The 12,541-nt window shown below is 39.4% G+C and overlaps 1 protein-coding gene across 1 annotated transcript in view; it reads left to right on the top strand.

The window, feature by feature from the left end:
* Window positions 1-7,202, top strand: part of hebp1 (heme binding protein 1) — a 36,134-nt gene extending 28,932 nt beyond the window's left edge. Inside the window, exon 4 of the mRNA XM_062982873.1 lies at window positions 2,719-7,202. Coding sequence (XP_062838943.1) covers window positions 2,719-2,890 — 172 coding nt within the window. The 3' untranslated portion in view covers window positions 2,891-7,202. The remainder of the gene's footprint in view (window positions 1-2,718) is intronic.
* Window positions 7,203-12,541: the final 5,339 nt, after the last annotated feature.

The raw sequence follows: 12,541 nt of genomic DNA, 5'->3' as shown, positions 1-12,541 counted from the left end.
ATACATCGTTTCTAGGAAAAATCACTTCCCTGTTCAGCTGCTATGGGTGTAACCCAGCCAGAGAGTACAAGTGAGTAGAAGAGGATGATGAATGGTATCATAGTCCTGTGTACTTCACCTATTGATTTATGGCTACCCCATTAATTTCATAGGATTTTCTTTGTGCACTGTAGCCCACAACACATCCAAGTGCTAAGCAAGGCTGATCCTCTTAACTTCCAAGATCAGATAGGGACTGGTGCCTAGCTAATCCAAAGTTCCACGTCTTCAACCATATGAGCCCTGGCTCCACAACACAACTGGTTGTGATCCCAAAAAAATGACATCTCCAAACTATGTGGCTGTCATTAGTCTGCTTACTCTAGAGTACTCTGTGTAGCAATAGGGACCATACTATATTAATAGTATAGAAAATGCATTCTGCATATCCCTCAACCAATCAAGATGATGCACAATCCAGCAGGCAGTTTTCCTCTGCAAATTACTCTGGTGCAAACAAGGCTCTGAAGGGCTCCATAGAACAGGCAGTTCTTTTACACAAATTATGTTGTGGTAAACAGGGCTCCCCAGGATCTTTTTTCTTCCTGAAGAGAAATCCAAGATAGTCCTTCTACATTTCATTCACAGAAGCTGATTGGAATGGCAAATGAATCTTCCTTCAATGCTGTTAATGGGAAAGGATCCTCCTTCAAATCTCAGATCACTTTAGGCCAGAGTTTCTCAAACTGTGACCCTATAGGTATTTTGGACTTCAGTTCCAGAAATCCCAGCCAGCTAACCAGCTGTTAGGACCTGTGGGAGCTGAAGTCCAAAATATCTGGCAGAGCACAGTCTGAGAAAACTGGTTTAGGCAATGCCAGACAGTGCTGTGGTCAAGGAACTCAGGAGACAAAGCTGGATACAATTGCTTCAATCTATGTCACATTAAACCAAAACTAGGGCACAACCACACTTTTCTACCATATAATTCCTTTTCATTTCAATGTGATTTGTAAATAAGATTATATCTTATGATTCAGACATAATGTATCTTCCATTCATTCTTCCAGAATTTGCCTCCCGAGACAAGTGTGACAAAACTTGATATAAAAGAGACATGCAAAAGAAATGGAAAATGGAGGTATCACCAAAGAGGAATTCAAACAAATAAACAGCATATGTAGGGAAAAGGTTCATAAGGCCAAGGTATAAAATGAACTCAAGCTTGTCAGCGAGATTAAAACCAGTAAGAAGGGGGTTCTTTGGTTATTTCAGTAGAAAAGGGAAGAGAAAGGAAATGGTAGGGCCTCTGCATGGAGAAGGTAGTGAAATGTTAAGAGGATAGGGGAAAGGCAGAGCTGCACAACACCTTTGCCTCAGTCTTCTTAGTAGATGCAGGGAATGCTGTGGATGTAGCATATCTTGATTTCAATAAGGCCTTTGACAAAGTCCCTCATAACCTTCTTGCAAGCAAACTAGTCAAATGTGGGTTAGGCAATGCTGCAGTTAGGTGGATCTGTAATTGGTTAAGCAACCAAACTCAAAGGGTTCTCACCAATGGTTCCTCTTCATCCTGGAAAGAAGTGACTAGTGGAGTGCCGCAGGATCCATTCCTGGGCCCAGTTCTGTTCAACATCTTTATTAATGACTTGGATGAAGGTTTAGAGGGCATGCTTATCAAGTTTGCAGATGACACCAAATTAGGAGGGATGTCAATACTCCAGAGGCCAGGATCAGAATTCTAAATGACCTTAACAGATTAGAGAGCTGGACCAAAACTAGTAAAATGAATTTCAACAAAAACAAATGTAAGATACTACACTTAAGCAGAAAAAAATGAAATGCAAAGATACAGAATGGATGATGCCTGGCTTGACAACAGTCTATGTGAAAAAGATTTTGGAGTCTTTATGGACAGCATAAGCCAACAGTGTGATGCAGCACCTAAAAGCCAGTGGGATTTTGGGCTGCATCAAAAGGAGTATAGTGTCTAGATCGAAGGAAGTCATGGTGTCTCTCTGTTCTGCTTTGGTTAGACCTCACTTAGAATACTGTGTCCAATTCTGGGCACCGCAGTTCAAAAAAGATATTGACAAGCTGAAAGGTGTCCAAAGAAGGACAACTAAAATGATCAAAGGTCTGGAGAGCATGCTCTGTACGGAGCATCTTAAAGAGGTGGGTATGTTTAGCCTGCAGAAGAGAAAGTTGAGAGGAGACATTATAGCCATGTATAAATAAGTGAATGGGTGTCATAAGGAAGAGGGAGCAGGCTTGTTTTCTGCTGCCTTAGAAACTAGGACTCGGAGCAATGGAATGGGTTCAAATTATAGGAAAGGAGATTCCACCTGAACATTTGGAAGAACTTCCTGATCATACAAGCTGTTCAACAGTGGAACTCTCATCTTGGAAGAGTGGTGGAAGCTCCTTCCTTGGAAACCTTTAAACAGAGGCTGGATGGCCGTCTGTCAGGGATACTTTGATTTTCTTGTATGGCAAGGGGTTGGACTAGATGATCCATGTGGTCTCTTCCAACCCTATGATTCTATGAAAACCTCCACCTTAAGGTGAGATCTGTCCCTGGCTAGATATGAGGCACATTGCAGAAAGATGCTTAAAACAGCTCTCTTAAGAAAATAGTCCTGTTCTTTTCCTTCCTTTTTCTGTCTGTCTTGTATTCAGTTTCTCTTTGGGATCAGTCCAAACTTTGTCTACTAGTATTGTTTTTGTCTTTGTTCCTAGGCAATTTGGAGGTTACGCCAAAGAAGCAGATTATGTGAATTATGCAGCCAAGTTGACTTCTGCCTTGGGAGACAAGGAGGCCTACCATAAAGACTTCTATTTTTGCAATGGCTATGATCCTCCTATGAAACCTTATGGGAGACGCAATGAGGTTTGGTTAGTGAAAAAATGAGCAGTTCAAGAACCCTGCACTAGGATTTCCTTAAGTAGGCAGGGATAAAAGGAAGGCATCCTCATGCTTGATATGATGTGTTATTTTTGGCAGTTCACCCACTGTGTTTTGGGTGTAATGTTTGATTCAGAAGCTGTTTGGTTTTTCTTCATAAAACATGAATGCAATGTCATTGACTGTTCCCTATCCAAAACAGAATGGTAAAAATGAAATGCAGTTGTCCCTCCACATTTGCAGTTTAGACTTTTGCAGATTTGTTGCATTGGGGAGGGACTAAGCTTATTTAATGCTGACCTAGAGACTAGAACATTAATCAATGGACTCATATTGCAGCTAAAGACATTCCGCCTAAACATGAAGAAGAACTTCCTGATGATAAAAGCTGTTTGGCAGTGGAATATGCTGCCTTGAACATGGTGGAATCTGATCTGGAAGTTTTTAAGCAGGGTGTAGGTGGCCTTCTGTCAAGAGTGCTTTGATTATATTTTTCTGCCTGGCAAGGAGTTGGACTAGATGGCCCATGTGGTCTCTTCCAGCTCTAAGATTCTGTTAGTGATTCTATGATTAACATGTTCTCTAGGAATCTCTAGTATCTATGGTGTGACTATATGGTCAACTTCCTCCAGTCATGCTGAAGGACCTAGACATTTCAAGAGAAAACACCAGTCCTAGAATCTCAAGGTCCTCCAGAGAGATTCAACTTCCAGTGAAATTCAACTGTAGAGTTCAGAAGACCGAAATGTTCCTAGAGATGTGTTCTCTCATGTAAAAAAATAGTTTCTTTATTCGCGGGCTTTCACTTTCACAGTGTCCTGTGCTCCTGACTCCAATGAATGTGGAGGGCTGACTGTACATTTCAGGGCTGGCTGCCCTATTATATAGAGCAGTGGTTCTCAACCTTACCAGCTGTTGGGATTTCTGGGAGTTGAAGGCCAAAAACATCTGGAGACCTCAGGTTGAGAACCACTGATAAAGAGAAAGGGAATAGCCTCAGTCAGCAAATTTTTGGAGGCAGCTCCTATTTAATCATTTCTCCTCATTCCCACAACCATTCCATTCATGTGGACTACTGAGTGATGTGTTTTATATGGCCTGTCATCCCTATATCCAAACTACTCTGCTTCTTCTGCATAGTGATAGGCATGGGCAAACTTTGGCCCTCCAGATGTTTTGGACTTCAACTCCCACAATTCCTAACAGCTGGTAGACTGTTATGAATTGTGGGATTTGACGTCCAAAACACCTGGAGGGCTGAAGTTTGCTCATGCCTGCCCTATGCCATCACCAATGTTGACATAAAATGCAACTGGCAGTCCTTTTCCATTGAACAGAAGGAATGGGGGCATGTGCACCATTTTGTCCTTTTTAGCACCTCAAAACAGCTTGAGCCATTTTGGCCATGCTAAAAATTTCACTAAACAATCTTTAATGAGGATCAGTGTCCTCGAAACATTTTAAAAGAACTTCAGAAGTGAGAATTCTGTCGCACCAGAGAAAAAGACTAGCTTGATTTCCTTCTTGTTGTAGAACAAAGTGCCTAATTTCAAACTAGCCTGTCCTGTTTGCATTCCACCAATTCCCCTTACACTGAAACTGAAATACAAATTATTCCAGGGATCAGAAAAGGCTCAGATCTTTGACTGAATGTGTTTACACTTCTTCCTGACATGTAGCCTCACTGTGTCAAACATTGCTTTTTCCAGAGCTGCCCAGAGAGATCATGAACCAGCTGTACAATCTGCAATCCAGCAGTGTTGGCATCTGCTAACAGATGGGTATTTCCTGAAGGCATTGCCAACCTGTTGCAGTCACCTGAACCGGGAGAGAATTTCTGTCCAGAGTCCAAATCATTCCCAGTAGCAGTTTTCAAATATGATGCAGAAATAGATGATGAGCAATGATACTTCAACAATGCAATTCATTAAGTGCCTAAACCGTGTCCTTAAATTTAAGCCAGGGTTTGTTGTTTGTTCCTCATAGCTACAATATTAGTTGCATTAAAAATGAATAGGAAAAAAATTGGTAACAGCTGCCACCATCAGCAGCTGCCATGCGGCAATCTTGCACCATTGGAGAAAATTCACATGGCATCTAATAGGCATTTCAGACACTTAATTTATTCCTGTGATCACTTCCAGTTGCAGTCAGTTGTCCAAGAAGTATGGCTTCTCTTTTAAAGGCTTTATCAGACCTAGCCACAAGAAACAGGGTCTTCACCTCTGGGGAAGGGAGACTTTAGATAAGCTTTCTGAAATTTATAGAGTTTGGTTTAAGTGCTGAAGTAAAGGAAGGGGGTTGTCCAGAGACTATGGCAAAGGGGGAAAGGATGAAAAGAAGTGGTTGAAAATTGGCTGTTAAATTAGTGACTTATATAACAGAAAGTAATCCTCCCAGAATCCACTTTTTTTCTCTGTCCTTCATTCTTTGCTTTGTAATGTCTTTTTTTTTTTTTGCTTTCATGTATTTCTTTCTTTGCCGTCTTTTGCCCATTCTTCTTCATTCCTCCCATCGATGTTATGTTCAGTTCCTCTATCTTGCATCTTTTTTCTTATCTTTATGCTTTTGTTGTTTGGGCCCATCTAGACATGCCTTTAACCCAAGACCTGTGTCAGTTTTACCAGAGGCATCCTAATTACGCCCCTAGTAAAACTGAATTACTTTGGGACAAGGCAGATAAACCCTGCTTCATCTCAAATTAATTCGATACCTGGTAAGACCCGGATTTTTGATAAGATCCAGGTCTTTTGAGGTCACGTGATCCCTAGGCCCAATCCACACAGCTGTCTTGGGATTTTTGGGGTCTATAAGCCCGGAAAACTAAGCAGGCACCCACCCCCTCCCCAAAAAACCCAAAATAACCCCTTAAAATTAAAACTTAGCCAGACACCATTAAAGTACTGCTGGAGTCCACCTGGTGTGTGGAAATGATGCACCAGGAAAGGGGGGCATGAGTGGTATCAGGAGGGGGGGCAGGACTTTAGTGGTGACTGGGTAAATTGATTTAATTTTAAGGGCTAATTTTGTCGGGCTTCTAGGTATTTGGGTGCCCTTCCGGAAGGCAGGAGAAGGACATTTAGACACACACACATACTGGAAAGCATGGGTTTTGGGCGGAGGTGTAGGGACTTAAATGTGCACCAAAGGGGGTTTATTAAACCCGCTTTGGCACGCATTTAAGTTAAGTCTGGAAGTACCCTTCTTTGCCATGTCTACCAAACCAGGACCTCCCTGCAGTCCTCACTATTGTCTTCCCTGGATGAATTCCTATCTTCTTAAATGCGTGATGAGAAATATTTTTAAGAATGCCTCAATAAGTTCTTGAATTTTGACCAAATGGAGAAAACAGCTAGCATTTTTTCCGGAAGCCTGACAGCTTCTAAATGACTAAGTAGTTTTCAGTCTAAATTTGATGGACTATTATTAAACATCCATTTTTATAAGAAAATAATACTTTTTTATATAGGTAGGGGTGTAACTGCTGCTAAGTAAAACTTTGTGGAATAAACTCATTGTTTACCTGTCAAAAACTACAGCCAAGAGAACAGTTTGAAAACTGAGGTGATGCACACATGTGGTCTCTTGAAATGCATGTTGACTGGTGGCAATTTTATTTTTATCTTATTTTATTCCATTTATTTCATAATGTTCTAACAAGGACAGAAATCAATCTGACAGGTGAATATGTAGGTTTCCTATTCAGGGAACATTATTAGGTTTCAACCCAAAGGAGATAATAACACTCCCTTTTGAAATATTATTTCAAGTTGCAGCAAGACCATGCACTCTGGTTTTTGCTGTTACTATAGTTAATATTTCTATCTGCTGCATCATCTTACAGTTATCCCAACAGCCCTTCCCGCCCACACCATTATTCCCTAAAGTAAATCCAGTTCAAGTCTTAGCAATGAAAAACTGTTGGCTTAAGAATACAATAGAGTGCAATGATGTAAATGACTCCTGAAAAGAGGTTTCCAACAGTTATAGGAAATGTAAACAAGAGGAGACTTTTTAACACACGTGGTGGACATGTAATTGTGCCCAGAAATACTGGATTCAAATCCATAAGTTGATTCAGAAATTTGGGGGGGGGGGGAAATGTCCAGTTAAAGAGTTATTTTTTTACTTGGAATGACTGATATAAATGACTATTATAAATTGTTGCAATATGTGATCACAGTGGCAAGATTGGTCGATGCCCAGAAATGGAAAAACAGAGCAGCACCAACAACTGAAGATTGGACAATAAAAATGATGAAATTGACCAAGATGCATAAATTAACTTGCTTATTAAAAGAAGAGACATTGTGAAAAATTTTGAAAGATTTGAAACCTTTTTCTTTACTTTTTGCATGAAGAAGAAAAGGATTTTCCAATTCTCTGTGTTGCTTTCTGTTTTCTTTCTTTTTCTTCGTACCTTTTATATTTCTAGTCTATAATTCTTAATTATTTTTTTTTTGAAAAAATCATTTCTATTGTAATTTCTTAAATCTGTTAATAAAAATAAATTTTAAAAAATATTGTATGTAGAGTCATGCTGGAGGACATAGAAAATATCTATCCTGTGATTACACGGATTGTATTGCACATAATAATAATAATAATAATAATAATAATAATAATAATAATAATAATAATACTAACAACAACAACAACAACAACAACAACTTTATTTGTATTCCACCCTATCTCGCCAAGGGGACTTAGGGTGGATTTCAACATACAATGGCAAACATTCAATGCCTCGGTAAACAAACAAATACTAACAAAAATCCCAGAGAAATCTGTGTCACGTTCTCAGAATTATCTTCTGCTTGTCTTCATTCTTCTGCTGCAGTTTATGTTCAACAATAGTCTTACATCAGTTTTTTCCCCAAATGTATTGGATTGCACATCTGGACTTCCATCATCCCAAGAAAGTAAAGATTTCTGTATATATTTCAGATTTCAATATTAATGTCAAAAATACGTAGTATGATTTTACATAGGATTTATGCTGCATTGGAACAGTAAAGGCAAATAAAAGAAATATTAAATAACAAAAAATAAAATAAGATGTAAACACTAAATTAATCGGAGAATCTGCTATGGCAACACATCCAATGAAATGGTTTAAAACCAGGGTTCCACAGTTTAGGAACCACTGGTTTATAGTCTCTCTGCTGGAGATCCCCAGGGAATCACAAGGGCAAAGCAAATTATACCCATATCACACCCTGTGCTGCCAATATCCAAGGAGCCAGAACAAGACATTCATATATAGGGTCATTAACAATTAGGGAAAATCAGTGTACAAATGACCCAATAGTAGTATAGGACAGCACAGGGAGAGTTATGATATCATGTGGTAAACTCAGGCAAAGATTACAATACGTAATGCACTGAAATGTAACATGGTTGTGTGATAAACTCCACTGCACTGGATGAGAGTTCTATGGATACTGTGGATTGCTGAAAAACAAATCAGTGTGAGAACATATTAAGCCTAAACTCTCACTAGCGGCCAAAATAACCAAACAGATTATTGTACTTTGGATCTCTCATAAGGCAACATGATAAGACAGGAAAAAATAATAATGTGTTGTCAAAGGCTTTCATAGACAGGATCACTGGGTTGCTGTGAGTTTTCCAGGCTGTATGGGCACGTTCCAGAAACAATCTCTCCTGACATTTCATCTACATCTATGGCAGGCATCTTCAGAGATTGTGAGGTCACAACCTCTGAGGATGCCTGTCATACATGTGGGCGAAATGTCAGAAGAGATTGCTTCTGGAACATGGTCATACAGCCTGGAAAACTCACAGCACACCAAAAATAATAACGCTTGGTAAAGTGGAAGTCAACACAAAAAGAAGACTGTACTAAAGCTGGGTTGACTAAGGCTTCATCTACAAATAATCCAGTTAATCTGCATCCTGAAACTGCATTTTATGGCAGTGTAGATCCTCAGTAAAGGAAGCCATGATCTTGAGTTTGCAATATCCAAGCAGCCCAATTGATTATCAGGGCTTATGGGAGTGTCTCATTCATAGGGTTGTCATAAGTTGATTTCACAACATAAAACAGCAAAAAAAATAATGTGTTGATTCAGGATATGAGAGAGTCAGCCTAGAGTAGTGGTTTTAGTGTTGAGATGAGGGTTCAAATCCCTGCTTGGCCATTGATACCTACTGGGTGACCTTGTGCAAATCACACAAATTATCAACCTGAGAGGAGAGCAACGACCAACCTCTTCTACCATGAAAACTCCATGAAAGGTTTGCCTTAAAGTTTCCACTTCTAGTTGGAAGCAACTAGAAAGGCAAGGCACATTACAACATGCTTTGTTCCAGCACAATCTGTCAGTAAAATACAAATGTGCTCAATTTTCTGGGACACTTTCCTAAATCTCATTGGTAGTCTCATCTAGGCCCCATCTACACTAGCATAAAATGCAGTTTGAAAGCTTTATATGGTCAGTGTAGACCAATGATTCTCAAGCTGTGGATCCCCAGGTGTCTACAACTCTCAGAAATCCCAGCCAGTTTACCAGCTGTTAGGATTTCTAGGAGTTGAAGGCCAAAACATCTGGGGACCCGATGGTGTATCCTCATTTAATGCAGTTTCTATCTTCCTTATATGGCAGTCTAGATTGGACACTAGAATAGATCTCTTCCATCAAGGGGCCTCTTCATTCAATAATTAATTTAATGGGTTTATTTTAGTTGGGACCACAAGTAACATTCATATCTCCACCTCCTAGTAGTATATTACACTGCCTGACTGAAAATGCAGAAAACTTTCAGGTAAGTGATCTCTTCAAAGAGCACCTTGTAAACACTGGGCATATTTTTCAGAGAGAGAGAAAAATAAGCACCACTGCAGAGTTGGCCACCTCAACATAGACTTGACTTTCATCTGTGCTCATTAACATGCATTGATTTTTTTTTACCCACATATCAAAGGACACAAGCAACCTGTGTGTTTCTTGTGCAAGGCTTGAGGGAACAAATTGTTCTCTCTTGTCTGAAGACAGAAGATTGCAATTTAATTGCAAAATAACTTAAAATGGAGCTCTGCAAAGCTATTTGGCCTAGTTAATTAGCACCTTTGTTCGTAGTCTTAGCAAAGGAGTAAATTGTGCTAATGCCTGTTTTCAACAGATAGGTGCATCTAGCAAATAGCCCAAAGCATGGAGCTAATACAATATACCAATAATTTATCAAATCATATTTGATCTTAGAAGTTATGCAGGTTCAACCTTGCTTAGTATTTGGACGGGTAATTGCCAATTAATATCAGCTGTAATAGGCTACATTTCAGAGGAAGGAACTGGTTAAAGCTTGCTCTGTGTATTCCTTGCCCTATGAAATTCATGAGGTTGACATAAGTTGAAATGTGACTTGAAGACACATGCACAAAGACTGAAAAAGAGAGAATCATCCTTGCTTATTATTTACATTTATATCCCATCTTTCCTAAAAGCAGCCTATGACAAGAGGGATGCCATTGGACTCAGTCCTGAGTCAGTATCATTTACGACTTGGATGAAGAAGTAGAGAGGATAGTCAGCAAATCTGCATATACAGTAAAAAGAAGTCTGGAAAGGTAGCTAATACTTGAAGAGAGAAACAGGGTTCAATATGACCTCCCTCCCAGACTGGTCTAAAAAAATACAAATTTTCATGGTATGGTTCCTAGAGTTATGATGACATTTACCCTTTGTCATCACCTTAAAATCCACTCCTTCTTTTATGGGGTTGTTTATAGTATTCCCAGGGGTCTTTACTAGGGCTCCTCCAAAGGTTTCTAAATGATTTCACATGATTTCACATGATTTGCTCAAGTGATCCTATTGTTTGAAGGGCCAATTTGCTCCTCTAGTTTTTAAAAAATCTAAGCCTTATAGTGTTATGGCTGCATTGAGGAGCTAATGCTAAGAACAAATTAAGAAACAGGAGAAGAAAATTAAGAAAATTTTCTTTGTTTTGTCTCAGAATATAAAGAACTGCAATCAAGGCTTAACTGGTGCCAGGAATTGCCAGAAAATGGTCTATAACAACAAAAATGCTATTGTCAAAGGCTTTCATGGCCGGAATCACTGGGTTGTTGTGAGTTTTCTGGGCTGTAAGGTCATGTTCCAGAAGCATTCTCTCCTGACGTTTAGCCCCCATCTATAGCAGTCATCCTCAGAGGTTGAGGGTTTTGTTGGAAACTAAGTAAGTGAGGTTTATATATCTGTGGAATGTCCAGGGTCAGAGAAAGAACTCTTGTCTGATTGAGGTATGTGTGAATGTTGCAATTGGCCACCTTGATTCCATTTTTCTGCAGGTGAAGTTGTCTATTTTATCCCAGTCCTGGGTATTCATCTTTTGATCTGGTGTTGATATGGAGGGGCAGCAGTTTGGATTTAAAAACAAAATAGAGAGTGAACTACAGCAACCAATGCCACAACTTCCCAACTCACTTGCCATGTCTGAAGCAAAGCAAATATTGGATGACTGTCTATCACTGTTGCTGTAACTCTGTATTTCCTGTGTTGGGTATTGGAACAGTCCCTATAATAGGAGAAACACAGGATATATTTTAAAAACATATAAAACTTTAAACAAACAAACAAATTATGTGCAAGTTCTCTCCCAGGTCCAAAATGATGTTCTGTGCATGGGTCTCCTTCCCACATTATTCTCACAACAATGTTGTAAGCAACATCAGGCTAAGACAAAATGACTGGTCCGAAGTCACACCAGGAATGTCATAATTCAGTGGGTACCAGAATTTCATAATCCAAGTCCAACATGCTAGCTATTTCACTACTCTGGCTTGTCAATCTTAACATCCCAGTCCTATCCAATGCCAAGAGCTACATGAGCAGGACAGGATTGTGTATATACAGGGTACTTCTTCTCTCTGCTCTGTCCAGCACCTTGTGCAATTGGAGAAATGACAGAACATGAAGTGCATTTTCAGCAATGACAGAGACAGGCTGACCAGGCTATTGAATTAAAATAAGCTGGCACTGTATCTCAGGTGTGATTGCACCATGAACAAAACAAAATTGACCAATTCTATGTAGCTGTGAGTCATTCCAAAATGTGAAGATGAATGCTTTTAGGTGACAGTGAACACTATAGTTATGGTGTAAAATGAGTGCTGGAAACAAGTGTCAATGCCTATAGCAACACAGTTCCAAAACAGACATCATTGTATGCTTGCATCCTTTGTAATTGTAGATGGTGTAATCCCGTAGTCAGTCCCTCTATTATTATGTCAGTAATATAAGGTTAAATACAGTGAAAGGCAAACGTAGATTTTTTTAATTTTCTATTTTTGTATTCCTTTTTCCAAAGGATAGTCATATTACTGTATTCCAACAAAACAACCAAGGATCTTGTGGCAACTTTAATAGGTCTAATATGGTAGCATTTTTCAATCTTGAAAAGCTGATGATAAAATAAAGTTACCCTTAAAGCTACCATATGGCTTTGGGAGAAGGGACTATACCTTCCAGAATTCTATCATGGCCACCATTAGCCCTGCTGGTTGGCAAATTCTAGTTTGCATACTCAAAAGGTAACATTATCAGTGTGGTTCCTGGATCTGATAAAGGCTTCATTGAGGCCAACTTTATGCCAAAAAAATCATATGATTCTAGAAAGTTCCAAAACAAAGCA

Source organism: Anolis carolinensis, chromosome 5 (assembly GCF_035594765.1).
Source record: "Anolis carolinensis isolate JA03-04 chromosome 5, rAnoCar3.1.pri, whole genome shotgun sequence".
NCBI lineage: Eukaryota > Metazoa > Chordata > Lepidosauria > Squamata > Dactyloidae > Anolis > Anolis carolinensis.
Note: the sequence above shows the minus strand (reverse complement) of the source record. Positions and strands in the feature narration are given on the sequence as shown.